At 40.8% G+C, this 18,259-nt stretch overlaps 1 protein-coding gene across 2 annotated transcripts in view; it reads right to left on the bottom strand.

Annotated features, from left to right (window-relative positions):
• The window catches only part of si:dkey-246i14.3 (ephrin-A4), a 52,998-nt gene extending 43,872 nt beyond the window's left edge, over window positions 1–9,126 (bottom strand). For both annotated transcript variants that reach the window (XM_012865828.3, XM_012865827.3), the window contains exon 1: window positions 8,576–9,126. In XM_012865828.3, coding sequence (XP_012721282.2) covers window positions 8,576–8,697 — 122 coding nt within the window. In that variant the 5' untranslated portion in view covers window positions 8,698–9,126. The remainder of the gene's footprint in view (window positions 1–8,575) is intronic.
• Window positions 9,127–18,259: the final 9,133 nt, after the last annotated feature.

Genomic DNA, 18,259 nt, shown 5'->3' on the forward strand with positions numbered 1-18,259 from the left:
AGGAAAAGATTCTCACAGTAGGATATCCTTCAGTAAAAATATCCCAACAAATATTGAAACTTTTGAAACTTTTGAAAAACATTGGTTGCACCATGTTCCTTCCATATATATGTATGGCTAACATTTGAAACAAATAGAAACAAAAGGCACCCAAAAGCAACAATCCACCTTTTCTTTGAACGCGTTAGTCACACCTCAAATCAACTAGCAAGTGGAAACAAAACAATAACCCATTTAGATGAGAGGTTGGCGCTGCGGTCGGTAAATGTTCCCACAGCCACGCACCGCTGGCCGGAAAAGAGGATTTTTTCCTCAGCAAAAGCCACTTTCACAGCTTGCTTTGAGAAGGAGAGAAGTTGGAAAACTTGAGAAGGAAGAAAGATGAAAAGAAAATTGCAGCAAAATTCGTATTTTGAGCGTGTTTTTTTTTTTTAATGCTTGGCAGGTACGTTTCTTAGGCTGTGAAATTTAGCTCAGTCTATTTATCAAGGAAACAAAGACTTCCCTTTTACCAAAACGAGCAAGTCAGCATCGAGTGCACGCGCGCGCGTGCGCGCTCAAACCTCCGACGGAGCTATTGTTCCTCTTGAAACGAACTTCAGCCGACAACAATGGCACCAAATGTCAATTCTCCAGCTTTTACAAACCGGTGAAACTCACTGCCCTTCATTGTTTTCTGAGAGAGACGAAGCAGCTCAAGGGTGAACACAAAGCATACCCACTCGGGAGATAATACAGTCAAATGCACAAACAGACAAGGCACGCTTACAGAAGACAGACAAGGTACACAAATGCATCTCTGAATCTACACAGGTTGCAGCGCAGCAGTTACTGAGACAATGGAGAGAAACGAGGTAAAAAGGAAGAGAGAGACACTGATACAGCTTCATGACAGATGAGGAGAGGAGGGAGAGAAGCAGGAGGAGGAGGGAGAAATTGCTTTGTTAGCAGGACAGGGAATAAAGTGTAATTACCTCACTGTGGGTTTGTTGATTATAGTTCAGCCAGGTTCTCCATGTTAATCATTTACCAGGGGAAGACAAAGATTAGTAGAGACAGACACCGAGAGGGGAGATAGCAGACAGTGTGAGAAATACTTTCATTTGAGCCCACACATGCAACAGAGAGGCGATGGATGCTCAATGACTGCTACATGATTAAAACCAAAATATAAAAATAATAGAAACCCCCTCCCTGCCAAGACATGATCGCTAACACCGCCTGCTTTCGCTTCAGCGCATGGCGTGTTTGTCCGCTGCTCGTGATGCCACACAGGTCAGATCTGTTTGTGTGTGTGTGTGTGCGTGCGCACGCCGTGAAGGTGTGGCATGAACAACGTGATTTACTTGGGTATTTAAAGCAGATCATTCACGAGCGCACACGGAGAGAAATGACGCATAAACAGAGCAGAGATTACACGGGAGACTTACGAGGGCCGCTCTCAATAGAGATACAGAAAAAAAAACTATCTAAATATTCACCTCCTCACGCAGTTTGAACATGCTCCGTGGGCTTGGAGCTCAAGCCTGGAGTTTGCCTAACGAATGACGGATGGAAGCAGAAAGAAAAAGGGGGGGGCACAGAGGGAGCTGCTGCTGTTTTTTTATTTATCTTTTTTTTTTTGGTGTTGTCTTTCTGTCCAAACATAAAAAGTGGGTTGAAGTTGGGGAAACTGCTGGGAAAATCATGTTATGTTATTCTCACTGTGCCTGTAAAAGGCAAAATAATCCATTTCATCCCGTTTCACTACTACTTGTTTCCTCATCCAATGTTACGCAGATTAACGCCAGGGAATGCGGGTTTCCCAATGCTTTTTGTAGCATAACGGGAGAGCTGAGACTCTTCAAACAGAGTTTTTTTTCTGGTGCATACTTAACCCTTTGAAATGTAAGCACTTTCTAAATTTAAAGTACTTTGACTGCCGTAGAAATCTTGACAATTTTAACGATGCTGTATTATGTTGGGCATCACTAATGATGCAAGGTTACACAAAGGTCATTGCTTCATATATATGTAAATATATATATAGTTTTGACGACTTGCAGTAACTGTGGTATTTAATGGCCACTGAGCATAAATCATCTCCACTGACAGACTGCACTACTGCCAAATCACCAGAAACAAAAGCTCTGCACAACGTTAGTTCAAAACAAACAAATGGGTCTTGAGCCTCCTGCATTTAACATTATATCAACCAGCCTGCATTGATTTGGAGTGGAGTGCTTTTGATATTAGCTAAATGTGCTATGTTTCTATTTAGCACATTGTTAAAAAAAATACTGTCTCATTCGAAGTATTCAAATGATATCAGATGTAAGCGTCTGAAATGAGCTTTCCTATCTGGGCCGGATGGACTTAGCATTGGAGAGAGCTTACAGCAGAGCCGCTGCTCCTCCGCATCAAGAGGAGGCACTTTGGATTTTCCTGGTACATCCCACTGGAAAGAAACACTGAAGCTAAATAATGGGGGACTGCATTTCTCTTCTGGCCTGGGAAATCTTGGAACCCCACAGATTGAGCTCCACAGCCTCGCTGGTGGTAGGGATATCTTGGTTTCCCTCTAGGACCTGCAACCTCCATGAATCCATCTTGGAAAAGCAGCAGATAGAAGAACGGATGGACGGACTGCGCCTACAACTGAATACCAAGGTCAGCTTATAAAGCAAGCATAAAAGATACAAAGCCGTACTTCAAAACGTGCCACAGGCTGCTTTTAGATGACATAGATGGTCGTACTGATGTTTAGTCAGTCAGCGTAAGAATTGGACGATAACCGAATACGTATTAATGTTTTTTTAGCCGGTTAAATTTTTTATGATTGAATATTAAAACCATAACTCTTTGTGACTTCAGTTAGGAGGAGTACAGGGATAAAGTCCCCTTTCAAGAGAAGAAGCAAACACCCTAAGAGCCAAAGCACATAATAGAACCTAAAAAGACTTAATTGAAAACAAAGGTTAAATTTAAGCAGCTGCTGCAACCAGTTTGCCTCTTTTTCGCAGAATCCAAGAATGGAAAGAACAGCACAGGTGAAAAAAAAACAACAAAAAAACAAAAACAGGAACAAGGATAAGCTGAAGGATGAGGAAATGAAGTAGCTCGTTTCAGGTTCAGGTACGGGTAACATTTGTTCTTGTTACAGATGTATGAGCAGCTCATATACAGCACCTCTACAACCGTATCTCGCCAGAGTAATTCAATATGTGAACTTTGGGTGTTTTGAGTAAACTGCCTGACAGATTCCCCGCGATGATTTTATGAGGATGAATGCAGCAGCAAAAGTAAAAAAAAAAAAAAAAAAGACAACTGCGTCAGCAAAAAAGGCTGGTCAAAGTGTTTGACTCAACAGGTTTTAAAAGGACACTGAGGTGCAACAAGAAAAGTATGAAAACACCAATAAAAGAGTTGGCGCTTCCTGCTCAGGAGAGAGGTAACAAATATTGCCAGCGCTCACAAATACACACTCTGAAGAGTGCGGTTATATAATTTTACCGACCTTTAACTGCTCCAGGAAGTATATAATAATTTCTCATCTAATAAGAGACTACTGCTCTAAAGGAGGCACGGCTGTAAAACAGAGCGCGATCGTAAAAAAAAAAAAAAAAAAAATCATAAAAGAGGGCGACCACTTGAGCACCACAAAGACAGAGGCCAGGGTATGTGATCCCGGTGTTCGCTGCTGACCCCCATCACTTCCATTTCAGAGCTCCATTTTTCAATCAGGAGGGTGCTAAATGTGCGCCTGTTAAAAGTGTTTCGCCGAGCCTTTGTTACAGGCGTATTAGCAAGCAAAGGGCAGAGCGACGAGGCTCTTCTGGCTCCACTCCACTGCCCCCGCTTCATTAAAACCATAAATCTAGATGTCGAAGGAAACGTGGCGGCCAGAGACTGTCCCCTGTCAACCATACTAAAGAGAGCCTGTCCTCCAGCAAGCTACAGTCACATAACATGAGCTTATTGTGTAACCTCTGTAAATTTAGTCCGTTTTTTTAATTAATTTTTTATTATTATTGTGCCAGTGCTAGTAAAAAAAAACAATCAAGTTATTAATTAGAAGGTGTGCATATCAAAATGACATATTTCTCATCAAACTAAGGTCTGTGTTGCAAATTGGTCTCTAGTAGCTATACCGATATAAACGAGCCACAGATATATGACGATATGAACTTTAAGCTTAACCCGCCTCGTGTGTGTTCGAAACTCCGGAAGTATGCTTTAAGAAGTAAACTAATATAGCCAAGTAATTATATCAGCAATGAATAAGTCCACCACCACCCCCGCATCATTACTAGATTGTTAATCTGGCACCATTATGGGTACTCAAACGAAGAAAAAAAAATAATGTTGACGGGCCAATAAAATAAAAATAATTTGTAAGCACTGTGAGCGTGCTTCTCACTCCTTTTACCATCTGGTTAAAATAATTTGATTATTCTCTTGTAGTGACACATTTTGAGTTTACTGTCTATACTTATCTGTGTATATGCGTATGGAGGTCTGTATGCATGCGTGCATTTTCTTTTTTATACACATTTGTTCAAAATAAAATGGGAAAAAAAGCTGCTGCTGCTGCTGAAGTTACTGTTAACTTCTTAATGAAGATAAACTAAGGGTCTGTTTCTAGGGGCGCAGAGAGATGTTGCAGCACATTATGTCGACATATTAAAATGCCACCGTATTTCTCACCAAAAATATTATGAAGGGTCCATCTAGCTTCTGTATGCTCTGGCATTAAACATGAGGGCTTTATGCTGAAAACCCTTTTGTGTATGTTAGAGACTTTTGTTTTGAAATAAAAAAGGAAATAGTTCTCGAATGCTCCTGTTTTTTGTTGATGGATTCGACTTATAAAGGCTGCACCGAACAGGTAAGACCGAAATTGGCCATATATTTCAAATGTCAAATCAGGAACATAAATCTTAAATTACGCTCTCCTCTTCTCAATCAGTTTGGCATGCCGTTTCCTCCACTAGCTGCTGGGGGAAAATAAGACAGTATGGCACCTACATGCTCCCCTACAGTCACTCTACAGTATTGTGCTGCCCAGATAATGTGCTAACTAAAATGAACAGTATGAGGCTAAGCTGTTCAAACAAATCTTAGCTGGCAGTGGTCCAACGAATGGCACACAGAAAAGTATTGTATTATTACTAGCTGTATTATCATATAAAATATGAAACAACATCAAGTGCATTCTACTATTCTAACTAAAAGGGGGGAAAAAAGTGAATCTTTTGCAGCTTTGAGTCCTGTAGTGCAGCACAGAGCCAACAAAAAGCATGGCACCCCGGTCCCTGTGCTCCTCTTCCCTCTGCCTGACTGCATTTACAGGCCTCCAGACAACCTGCCTGGCTGGCAAGCAGCTAATAGAAAATATGGGATGGGAAAATGACTGAAGCTCAACTAATCACACTGCCAATAACCATCAAAGGACAGGAGGGAGCTGTGAGATATAAAGGAGGGTGAGCACAGACAAAAAAAAATGAAATGGAGAGCAGGATGTAACAAGGGAGCTAATGAAGAAGAAGAGGAGGGGAGGAGAGGAGAGGAGAGGGAGTCCAGGGGATTCTGGACATCACTGCTCCACTGATAGCTTTGTGATTGGGTGGTGTTGCTGATGAGAGTGATTCTCTGCCACAGTGGGTCACCCTCCACCTGATGGCATTGTGATTGTGTGCCGCGCAGCAGAGTGTGCGCAGCGCCGCCGCCGGCTGTGACCATTCATCCCCAAATCTCTGGGGGGACGTGAAGGCGCTTCCTAATCCTCGCAGAGTTCCTCCCAAAACCACATTTCTGTTTGGATTCCCAAGTTACAGTTCTGGGTTTTACTCGCCCAGATAGAAACAATGGCTGGTTCTATTACACAAGACGAGAACAGCAGTCACGACCAAAAAGCCTCAGGGAGGAAATCATTGGCCTCAGGAGTCACGCTTAGATCCTTGATAAATGCGTGAGCAGATTTTTTTTATATATATGGAAATCAATTAAAGATTCAAATAAATAAATAAACAAAAGATAAAAAAAGAAGAAAAAAAATCACCAAATCTTCCCTTTATCACCTTGGATCGAGATCGTCAGGTCAAGCGTCTTTAAATATGAACTGCAAACACATTTTCTGTGGTCAAAAAAGCACATCAGCCAATAGACTGTATATTGATGTTTGTTTTTTGTTAAATACAAATCAGAAAAAGGTTGCAGAGATAATTTATTGCATAAAAGGGAATGAGCTTTAATTTTCCGTTGGATTAAAAAAGTACTACCTCAATAACTGTCAAATTTATTGATATAGTACTTTACGATAAACAACTCACAGAACCTGCTGGACTGCAAGAACCATAAAAATTTTGGAAAATATGGTTTGACTAGTTTATATAGTTATTTTTTTAGAATAATTCAAAATAAAGAAATATAAGAAAACTAGGAATTTTGGCCAGAAAAAAATCTGATTGGTGCATCTCTAACATTTATAGTGTTATAACCCTACCTTGTACTGTAAAGCGCCTGAAAAATTACGATATATTGCAGGCATAAAACAGATTTGCATTTATATTACAGTTTTTTGCATTTTTAGAACGTTTGATCACAAAGATGAAGAAGAATCTGCATACATAACTCAGCTACTTTCTGCGAGAGCCTCTAGAGTCAAAGGGGTAAATTTTGGCCCAATCTTTATTCCCTTAAACTGATTACTTAGTAATTTATCAATCTGGCCAACCAGAAGAGAGATTCTTATTATGTTTAAAAGCTACAGAAAATACGCTCCAATGTGTATTTAATTGTATGGCTAACTTTTTTTGTTAGATAACTTTTTTTTATTTTCTTTTTACATTTACAGTTTAAACAGAGCAAAAACGGAATAAATAAATAAAACGCAGTACGTTCAGAAATTGACTAGCACTCTTCTTAAGGGAAATTAGTCTGAATGCTTCACCACAGGTAGTTTTCTGGATCAGATGTTATTTGCAAAAATAACTTTGCATGGCTCAGTCGTCTCTATCAAGATATACCAAGGTTTCAAAATGCTAAAGTCCTTTTAATCAGAGGTCAGAAAAATGCTGGCACAGCACAAACCCACACCTTGGGAATCTCACCCCAAACTCCTGAATGGGCTTTGCTTCACAATCATCTCAAGGTGCAGCTTTTCCCACATGTTATTTCCCTTAACTTTCCAGTAATATGCTACATCTCTCTAAATACCCAGCCTTTTCTGTTTAGTCTTGACCTTATTTGGCTTACCCTCCTTGTGGAGAGTATTAATAACTGTGCTTTACAACCATTAAATCAGCAAGTGTTTCTCACAGTTGGCTTAGCCATAAAAGGTTTATTGACTTATTGCTTATTATTTATTTTATAATGGCAAACATAATCCACATGTTTCCTAAAGGCCAAATCCCAGACACACATAAGAAGCCAAGACTGTGATAATTTGCATTGCTCATACACCTTTTCCTACCACACTTTTTCCTTCCAGTCAATTTTACAATAAAATGCTGGCACAAAGCACTCTGAAGAGCCAAGCTCTTTAATTGGATCTTTTCTCACTTGTGGAAAGTTTTGATGACCTTATGCAAGGCAACTAGCCATCCTTCCTGTTTTAAAACCTCTTTTTTGTTATTGGGCCCGGTGGGCAAAAGCTGTATTCATCCAAATGAACAGTAATAATACTTTGCATTATGTCACCCTGTGTGCAGTGAATCTACAGGAAGATATGAGTTTCTCTTTTATTGGGAAGCACTTGTATGAGAAGTGAGAGTTTCTGAACTAGCCTGTAAGACATTGGCTGACTCGTCTTGGAGTGTAGCACTGCAGGTTTCGCACCTCAAACCCTCAATGGACCACCCTGGTACACCTGGATGAGCAGGTGAGCCTCACTCTGCCAGCCTAATGGTCCCAATCAACCCATTACACACACACATCTTTCCATCATTTAAGCAATGCACAAAAGCAGTTAAGACTTTAATGAACACCTGTGCCATGGGAATGTTATCTGTGTCATTAATGACAACAAACATTTAAAGAGAAACCCCATATTTCTGACCGTTTTTAAGCAGCATAATAAGTAACTGCAGCAGGGCTATTATGAGGCAGATAAGAGGCTGCGTGGAGAAGGTGTGAGCAGGTAACTGGGTCTTAAGTGAACCCAGTTTCTCACTGTATCAACTTTTTTTTTTCCTTTTTCACTCCAACAGCCTTACAGCCTTTAGGCTTTAAGCAATCATACCTGCTCTGCACCCCCCTCTTTAATTAAGCCCACAAGGACATGATCTGCTGCATAGCTGAGATTCTTTTAAACAAACAAAGCTCTGAGTCATGCTCCAGGAGCTCAGATTGTTGTGCAACAGTATGGCAGGGCAAGTTCAGACCGGCTCTGCTCGTTTTACACACACACACACACACACACACACACACACACACACACACACACACACACACACACACACACACACACACACACACACACACACAGGCCGCAGGACTGAATCAGCCTGACCAGCCTCCTCTCTGATCTGATCTGCTGCTGCCCGTGTCTGTCCTGAGGGGGGGAAAGCATCCCCTGACTGTCCGGGTTCCTCACCTTGTGTTCGTAGAGTTCCAGTAAACCACGTGTCTCTTCGCCACAACAGCGGAGATGATGTTGAGCAGGACAAGCGCTGCTTTCCAGGCGCCCGCAGGTCCCGGTGCGCGCAGGCGGACCATCCTGGAGAGGTTGTTCTGCAGCCCGGTGGAGAGGGAGGAAGTCAGGTTGGGAGACCTGACACAGAGGCGAAGGCGATCAGCTGTCTAAGTTGCGTTTTAAAGTTTCACAAACTCCTGCACGGTGCCGTGCGTCTACCAGACCAGCTGCTGCTCCTGTTTGGCATGATGCACCAGACAGAACTAGCTGAAATTACGCAGGAAAAAAAAGAAAGAAGGAAAAACTAAAAACCACAAAGTCTGAGGTCGAAGAAGGTGCGCCAGTCAAAAAAATAAATAAAAAAAAACACTCCAGAAGATTTGGTCACATCCACGTCAGTTTAACGCAGGGATCTCTTAAAACGAAGGCATCACCTGAGTTCAAAATGTTTTCTAATCAATTCAATCACACCTTGAGCCTGCCAACTGGTTTGGCAGCAACAAGACGCGGAGAGGGCGGATGCACCGAGCTGAGGGCGGTGCCGGGGAAACTTCTGGCCAATCGGTTCATCAGGGTGTGGTTATGTGTGACACCAGAGTGCAACAGTTAAAATCCTTGAGAGGTGCGCCCACTGGTGTGGGGGTACCGCCTGCGACAGTTTGGCCATTGCAGGAAAACCCTGAATGATCATGTGGGTTTAGTTTTTTTTTTTTTACCTGTGCTGCCCACAGGCGGAGTGCGAGAAACTGGGTCCCCGGGCAGACACATCATAAAGTGTCCCCAGAGACACAAGAAGACATAATGAACTGTTTACTTGTTTTTATTGCATTTTGCAGTAACTCTTTTGAAAGAATACATCAACATTTTAAGAGTTTGAAATACCTTACTCTCTCCCTAATGCTGTATTTATATTCTATTTTTTTCTTTTAAATTACTTTTTTTTTTTTTTTGATTTTTGTGTGGCACTGTTTAAAAAAGGTTCCCTTACTTTAATGGCAGTTTATACGTAAAATGCTATAAAGTTATTTTCATGCCATTTACCTTACTGTTTATTATTATTATTGATGCACAGTTTCAGTGTCTTGCTGTTGTGTGTCAAAAAAAATTTCATGCCGTTATTGGTTTTGTGTTCCATTTTGGGCTTTTTGCTGCTATGATTAAGGATTATTTTTGGCATCTATTTTTACACCTTTCTGATGTTATGTAGGTGTGTACAGTAACAGGTTGGTACAGAAATCTGCATTTTTCCTGTTGAAGGGCTGTACAATTTTCAAACCAGAGGTTTACTGACAACACATAAACAAACAATATGCCTGTGCAATTCTCAGTTATCCGGGTCATCGCAACAGCAAACAGGCTTAAATCGGAGGCAACCGGACTTTCGTTCAGTTCTACTACTGGCAGCTCAAGTACGAGCCACCAGAATTGTCGGAGACTTCTGGATAGGTATCGAAACATTTTTAGAAAGAACTGAACGAAGGTCCGATTGCTTCCCATTTAAGCCAGTAAACATAAACAATCTTTTTATGTAACTCACTGACATTGAAATTGGATCAAAGGTTTCCTGTTTAAGGCCAGTATATTGCAATAAGTATTTCTAATTGCTAAATACCTGAATAAGGAGAGATGTGATTATTTAGAGTTCTTTCATTGCTTTCTTCAATGTCAGAAGTTTACATAAATTACGATTACTATGCCTTCAAACGATTTGAGAAAGCACAGGTGATGCTAGGACTCTGAACAGATGGGTGAAGCCACAACATTAAGCTAACTGGAGGACTCTGATTACTTGTGTGACATGATGTGAAGTTTAAAGAAATTGGCAAAGATATCAGGATGAGAATTGTACAAATCCCAACGTCTGGTTTGTCACTGGGTACAAGTTCCACATGCCTTAAAGTGCCATGTTCATCTGCGCAAACAATTACATACAAGTATAAACAGCATGAGAATGCCCTGCCATCATATCACTCAGGAAGAAGAGAAAGGTGTGTTTTTGATGCAAAACGTGTGCGTCTATTCCAGTACAAAAGCAAATCGCTTGTGAACATGCAGGCTGAAAATGCAATAATGTCGTTATCTACAATGCAACTACTTTACTAATAGAGCTTTACTAATACAGCTTAAAGGCATAAATGAAATCAATCATAAAGCAAAGTTAAAACAGTTATAGCTTGCAAATGTGCTGACTGATAAAGGCCTTTATTTTTTTGTCCTGTAGTTTGATAAAATCATAATGGTCATTGTCTGATTTGGAGAAAAAGGGAGGAGCTTACACGCCTGAGACACCATCCCAACTCTGATGAACAGGGATGGAAGCATTGTGTTATTTGGGTGTTTTGCAGCAGGAGGAACTGCACGGTATACAGAAGATGGCATCATGAGGAAAGGAAATTATATGGAAATTTTGAAGGAACATCTCAAGAAAGTTAAGGCTTGGGTAACAATGTGTCATTCAGGCAGACAACGATCCTGAGCATACTACCGATTTCTGTAGAACATTTCTTGATGACAACAGAGTAAATGTTGTGGAGAGTCCATCACAAAGTCCTGATGTAAGTTCCAGATTGCTGAAAATGTGTGTGTAAACATGGAGGCCTACAAAAAGACTCAGTTAAACCAGAATTTGCCAAAATTCTATCAACCTATTATGAGAAGCTTGAAGAGGGACACCCACAACGGTCAACCTAAGTCCCAGCATAAAAGCCTACTCTGTTGGTCCAGAAAACGTTTAGTCTGATTTAATGCCAGACAATGAAAAGAAATGATACTTGTCATCTTTTGCTGTCAGTATGAATGTCCTTTTTTTACTGTACAAAGTGATTCTGTACACTCTAACTGATTACATGAACTGCCCCATCCCAGATGTACCTAATGGAACATTCCCGAGAGGCTTGTCAAAAAAACACAATTTTGCACTCCACATAACTTGCTGCCTGTCTTCGAGCAGCTCTTCCAAGTTAAACATGGTGTAAACCTTCTTCATCCTGGGCTTTTAGACCCACAACGCAGTCACATGCCACTTCCCGGGCTGATTTTGTATCAAGAGTGACATTTCATCCGGAGGACTTAGCTCGTGTGTGCTCGCCTATGTAATCATTCTCAGCCACTCCAGGGAAAGGTGTAGCCACTGTAATCACTGTGCCTCCATGGGTGAAAGCCACTGGTGGTCTTCTCTAATTATCAGATTTTATAACATATGTGCATCTGCGAGAACACTAACCCTGCTATTTCTTCTGCCGCTATCACTCGTCCCCACGAAGTTACACTTAAAGGCTTTGAGTTATTAGCAGCTGCGTATTAAGCTTCTGCCTCTCCACAGGACCTTCTCCTTATCTTGCTTTCTCCGTCTTTCATTACGTGACTGTGTGGCTCGCCGTGTTTGTGCGTCTGGGACAAGGACTCATTAGCTTACTTCCTGGAGGTCCCGATCATTAATTTCCCATGATGCCTCAGTGCTCCTGTGTGGCTAATTCGTCCCTGGTGAGTTGGTGCTCCCTCTGCAAACATGGAGCGAGCTGTGAAGGAGTCTCTCCCTCTGCATGGGTCTCTTTTTCAATCATCTGGATAGATCTATGAGAATAGACACTTCCTTCCTTACAGATTTGTGAGAGGAAAAAAAAAAAACAAAGTCGTTTTTGTTCTCCCTCCCTGTGAAACCTTTTTTAATTCTCAATTTGGGAGCGTCTGGAGAATATAGCAGTTAAAGCATTCAGTAACCTCACAGCTAACTCCTTATAAATTGACCCGATTTCCCTCTCGACTCAGATTAAATTGGAGAAAAAAAAAGGGCCTCTCATTTACCTCGGGGGAATGGCAATTGATATGGAGTCATGATGCACAACAGTTGGAGAGAGCTGATGAATTTTGCACATTCAAATGTTGCTGTAGCTCAACGGCGAAAGAATATCTCAGCTGCAGTTCGAAATCGTTCATTTTTCTCTCTTTGTTGCCTCTCCTTTCTCTTTAATATTTGCTCCATCGTTTGTATGTCTATTCATCATTATCAGCAGTCTGTCCAAAATATCTTCCCTCAGTCTCCATCCATCATCCGTCCCAGTCTTCGCTCTCATTGATCTTCTCGCCGCTGGTCAGATGTGGGCCCCCGCCTCTTGCGGTCCTTTGGAGGAGATTATTATAGCAAAACCGTCTAATTTTCCAGTTTCTGGTCAGAATGTTACACCCATCACAGAAATGATTGACTTATTAATTTTTTTTCAGCATGCTATGAACCATTTTCAAGAGTGAATCTATTATGAAGGGTCCAACGGCAGTGCGTTTTGGAACATGAACTGTCTAGCGTTGTGTTTGGGCACCTTTGTGAGATCAAACGCTGATGTTGGACAAGAATTCCTGGCTGTCAGTCTCTGCTTTAAGTCAATCCCAAAGGTCTTCTGTGTGGTTGAGGTCAGAGGTCTGAGCAGACCCCACACCAAAGTTGCTCGCCCATATCTTTTTGGGCCTTGTTTCGGTCATGTTGTAAGTGAAGGGGCCAACCCCAGGCTGTTCAGTCAAAGTTGGAAACATGTAAGTGTCCAAAATATCTTTTAATGCTGCTGCGTTAACAGGACCGTACACTGAAACTACGGAGCTGAGTCCCTGTTCTGCTAAACGAACCCGCACCAGCATCCTCTCTGCACCAAACTTTAAACTTGACACAAGTCAATCAAGAAAAGTGCTGTTGCCTCGGCAACAACCCAACCCAAACTTGTCCGCATGATTGACGGACAGAGAGGTTTGATTCATCGGTCCAGAAAAAATAAATGCTTGGCCATGGACACCCATTCTATGAAGTTCTGTTCTTGAGCTCTCTGTAGCCTTTTGTCCTTGCTGGAGACGTGCTGGAGATTAGGAACAGCACCTTAGAAATAAATAGTTGTGAAGATTCCAAAGAAGTCACGCTTAGTTGCAGTTCTCTAATGGTAAGATTTATTTGTTTTAACATGTTTAAACATTCAAATTAAAGTCTGTCCAGCTGGTCAGGTATGATGGGCTGTTTGGATCAGGACAAAAAGCGCAGACAAGAGCATTCCAGTGACCTACAAAGATTAGATTTGTGATTTTAGATGCCTTGCAGCTACCTTGATGCAGCTCCTAACTTGGCTCACACCAAGATACTTCCGGAAAGGAATTTGTCTCCAGTCAAGTACATCGTCTTTGGAGTTTCCCCTCTTTCTATTTCCAATAAATATCGAGCATAAACACATGCTACCCCCCACCAGTTCACAGCAGAGAATATGCACATATTTGCATTCAGAGCGGAAAAATATGTTTTTCATCACTAGTGCCGACTTGCGATGCATATCAAGACTGTTTCTAATGTCAGAAGTGAACTGTTAAATGTTCAGCGGTTCAGCTGTCATTATTTTTAACCCATGATGCAACGCATGGTTAGGCGTCAGCACAACTAACGTGACAGCACTGTGAAACACTCCTGGGTCTCTGCTATTCTTTATTTTATTGGAAATCCTCTCTAAAGCTTTGCCCCTTCAGGGATCTGCTTTGTGTCCTGCTTTGAATTATCTACATCTGCCATTGGCTTATATTTATATTGCTGTATACAAAGAAAACAATTTATCAACATTAAACCATTATGTTTCAAAGGAACATTTCATATTTGAAGGAGTACTTATTAACATGTACTGGACACACAAACCCAAGATCCAGCTGAAATGCATTACTTTGACTTTTTGTCTGGATTTCACAGAATACATGTGTTGTAAGCATATTAGTCTTTATTTGCCTGCTAGGAGCCGGCCCCATTCTCCATCTCTGCAACTTTCCTTTTAAAACTATTCAGGTCTGCATGTTTTGTCCACATCTTGGGCATTGAGTTACCATTAAAAATTCAACTTCCTCCCCAGTAAGGTGAATTTATCAATCAACCATTTGTACAAAACACTTTTCATTTAGAAATCGCTGCATATAAGACAGGAAACAACAATAAAAGAACCGGACAAGATGGATAATGAGCTAAACAAGGCTTGAACATGGAAAAGCATCTTAATTTAATGATGGCAATGAAAAGACTTTGGAGGCAGACATAAAAATTCAAAGAAGCATATTTATTATTACCATTATTATTATTATTATTATTATTATTATTATTATTATTATTATTATTATTATTATTATTATTATTATTATTATTATTATTATTATTATTATTATTAAAAAAGCATAACAAAAAATACATGTTTTGAGTTAATTTTTTTAGTAATATTATTGGTAGATTTGTGACAGGGTGGGTCTTTAGACAAAGCTATTCAAAGTTCTTGTGTCAGTAATGACAGCAGCAACAACCTTTTTTCTAACTGCAACAAATTGTTAAACTCTTGGCTGCATTAAAAACAACCAACTTTTTTTTTACTTTGAAACTTTTGATTTATAAAAAAAGTATTTGTAGCTATAGCTAAATTATTGGAGCAATGGTCCTGAGATGTGCATGCACTGGTTGGTCTCACTCTCAGATTTGCTGGTCTCAGGTTCAACTCTAACCGCTGGTCTTTGCTGTGCTCAAGTCTTCAGAAAGGTTGACGAGGATAGTTAGGGTTTGTCTTTGTTTACATTCCGCTCCACACCTTTCTCCTAAATCCTTTAGATTTCTGTTTTTTATATATTCATAGGCACTTTTGCCTGCACTTTATCGTTTGTTTTTCTTTTCTTTTTTTTAGCGATTGAAGATATACTTTTAACCTTCATTTCGCTGAACAAATGAACACAAATTCAGTCTCACATGCACTTGCAAAAGAATTCTTTTTTTGTCTTTATCGTTGCCATTTTGCTCACTCCTGAGCTGTATTTCTTCCCAGCCTTTATTCTGCCCACCCACGCCACTTATTTGCACTGGGGCCAATTTTATGGGGTCGCCACTTTGCTTGTGTGTGTTTTTTCCCCTTCTCACCTTTTTTTTCCCTTTTGTTAATGGCACATTGTGAGCTGCTCTCATATTTTTGCGGTGTGTACCTCCGCTCTTTTCCTCCCCTTTCTGCCGCTGCTTCTCAGTTCCATAATTACAGCTCTGGACTCAAGCCGTGATGGTAAATGCTTTTCTATTCCCCTCTCTCCATCACTCACTCTCAATCTCCGTCGTTCTCTTTTTCCCACCAAGCAAATTACATCTTGGTTACTATAGAGACGTGTTTATTAAATGGTTTTTACCACACTTTCTTAGTTCCCTTAAAGGCCCCATCATCATCCCTCGCAGCCTCTCTTCTTTGTCCTCATCCCAACCTGCTTTTCTCCGTGTTTACTTTTTTCTTGCACTCTCGTTTTATTGATGGCCATTTCTTCCTTTTGTTGTCTGGAGAGCATCTACAGCATCTTCTTCAGTGACTAATAGTTGCTATTTGTAAAGAAAAGATGAGAACTGAGTGTGCTGGATAGATTTTCAATGCAGCGGCGGTGGCCATTGTTCCTGCCGGTACAACATGTAAGCAGATAGAGAGTCAAGGTCTGGGATTGTACTGATTTGGGATGTGATATCCATTACTATTGACTTTATAAGTGGCCCCCACTGAATACAGCACTCAGAGATGTGAGCAATTGTTGCTCTTTTGTCTTCTCATCAGCACGGATGCACTGTCCAATCAGTTTTTCTCCGTTTCTATTTATTCTTACTTTGACTGTGCACATAAAGCTCTTTTCTGTGTCACATATAGACAGCAAAGGCATTTCACAACTACATGCCAGAGTTAAACTGAGAGTCAGATGTCCAAATGGACGTATTTATATGGACATCTGAGTATGGAATCCTTCCATCCATCCATCCATCCATCCATCCATCCATCCATCCATCCATCCATCCATCCATCCATCCATCCATCCATCCATCCATCCATCCATCCATCCATCCATCCATCCATCCATCCATCCATCCATCCATCCATCCATCCATCCACACGTTTACTCAGCATCCTTCAAAGGTTAATAAAACCTTTGTACCTTTGTCTTAAAGCAGTTGTGAATTTTCCTTTGGGATAAACAAAGTATTTTTGAACTGAATTGAACTGAACATGTAATTGTGATAAAAAAAGTACTAAGGGCTTTGTAAATTTAAATCAGGAACCATATGGGTTTTTGACCTGCAACATGTGTAGAAACCCTATTTTTCTAGCCTTTTTTACGTCCCATCCAACTTTATCTTTTACAGATGGTTGGTGGATCCCACTAGGCTTTTAACGACGACATTCAGACATCACCAGGCACTTTCTTATTTTTCTTCACGACCTCGCCCTTCTGACTCTTCAACCAAATTTTCATGCATATTGGACAAAGGGCAATTTAGTCTTTTTTGTCCTTTTATTGACATTTTGCTGAGGGAATAAAGAATAAAGAAAGAGGGAAAACAATTGAAAATGGCGTTATCTTCCAGCAGAGTTCAAACGAGAGAGTGACAGTTATGGGGATGGCTTTTTTCCTCCATCTGAATCTAATATCGTCCGCTACAGGCATGCGGTTCACAAGGTTCCTTTCGCATGTTTAATACTTTTTGAGGAATCTTTGCCCAGTCTTCTTTGATTCAGCTGCACTGGAGGGTTTTTGAGCATGAGCGGCCTGTTGAAGGTCATACCATGAATTTAATGACTAAGCAACTCGTAAACCTGCATTTTGCTCTGGTTATTTTGAGGCTTTAAAGAAGTACGAGGCCTTGTAATGCTGTGATACTCCAGACTGGTATTGGTCCATTTTCTGCTCTTCTGTAGACTATCTGTGTACTATTTGCTTCTTGTTTTAAATTAAATATTGTTCTTCCTCAACCAGTGAATTGCATGCCTGCCATGGAGTGTATACAGACAGTTTTTACATTTTGTTTAACGATAATGTAGAATATATCAAATTAATTGTGATTACAATCTGACAATTACATGAGATTGTCTTTCCAAGTTTTTCTTTTTTTTACTTCAAACCCTGGTAATTTAAAAACTCCCATAATTCTGAGTGGGAACATAGGCAACAAAGAAAAGAACCAACTTAGATACGAAGCAATGCACTGCCACCTTATAATCTGGGAAACCTCCTTGACGGCGTGGTTTAAGGTTGTGTGTTGTTATCACAAAATGCCATGACATGACATTTGACATGCCTAAAGGGGATTTGGGCACCTGGCATTTAAAAAGACGACAATAATCAGACACAACAATAGAACAAACGTTTTGTATCATTTACTGTTACATGTTTTGTCTACCTCCCCCCCTCTCCCCCACCAGTTTTCATGAAGGTGCGATGTCCTTCTTTAACAGCGTTTACTCACAGATAACAGCTGACGTGTGTCTCCATGGCCGACAGTACTTCTGGAGGTCATCTGGACCCAAACTGAAAACTGTAGCTGCAAATCGGAAATTAGTGAGGAATTTCTGTATGTATGAAAATGTCACATGTCTTCTGTCAAAAGGCTACACTTGCAAAACCTTTGCATCATTTGTACAACCCCACCCTCACCTTTTCTCACGCTGTTCTCATTCCCACTGCCTTCATTTTGTATCTGTCACCTGCCTTCTTACTCCCATGTCTTGCCCTCCTTTTTGTCCTGGATTTGTGATCTGTTAATAGAGTCAACTGGAAGCAAGACACAAAGCCTACTCTGCACATTCATCTCTTCTTCTGTCGCTGCTGTCGGCCTGCCCACTAAAGGCAGCTTCGCGT

This window comes from Fundulus heteroclitus, chromosome 3 (assembly GCF_011125445.2).
Source record: "Fundulus heteroclitus isolate FHET01 chromosome 3, MU-UCD_Fhet_4.1, whole genome shotgun sequence".
NCBI classification, from domain to species: Eukaryota; Metazoa; Chordata; class Actinopteri; order Cyprinodontiformes; family Fundulidae; genus Fundulus; species Fundulus heteroclitus.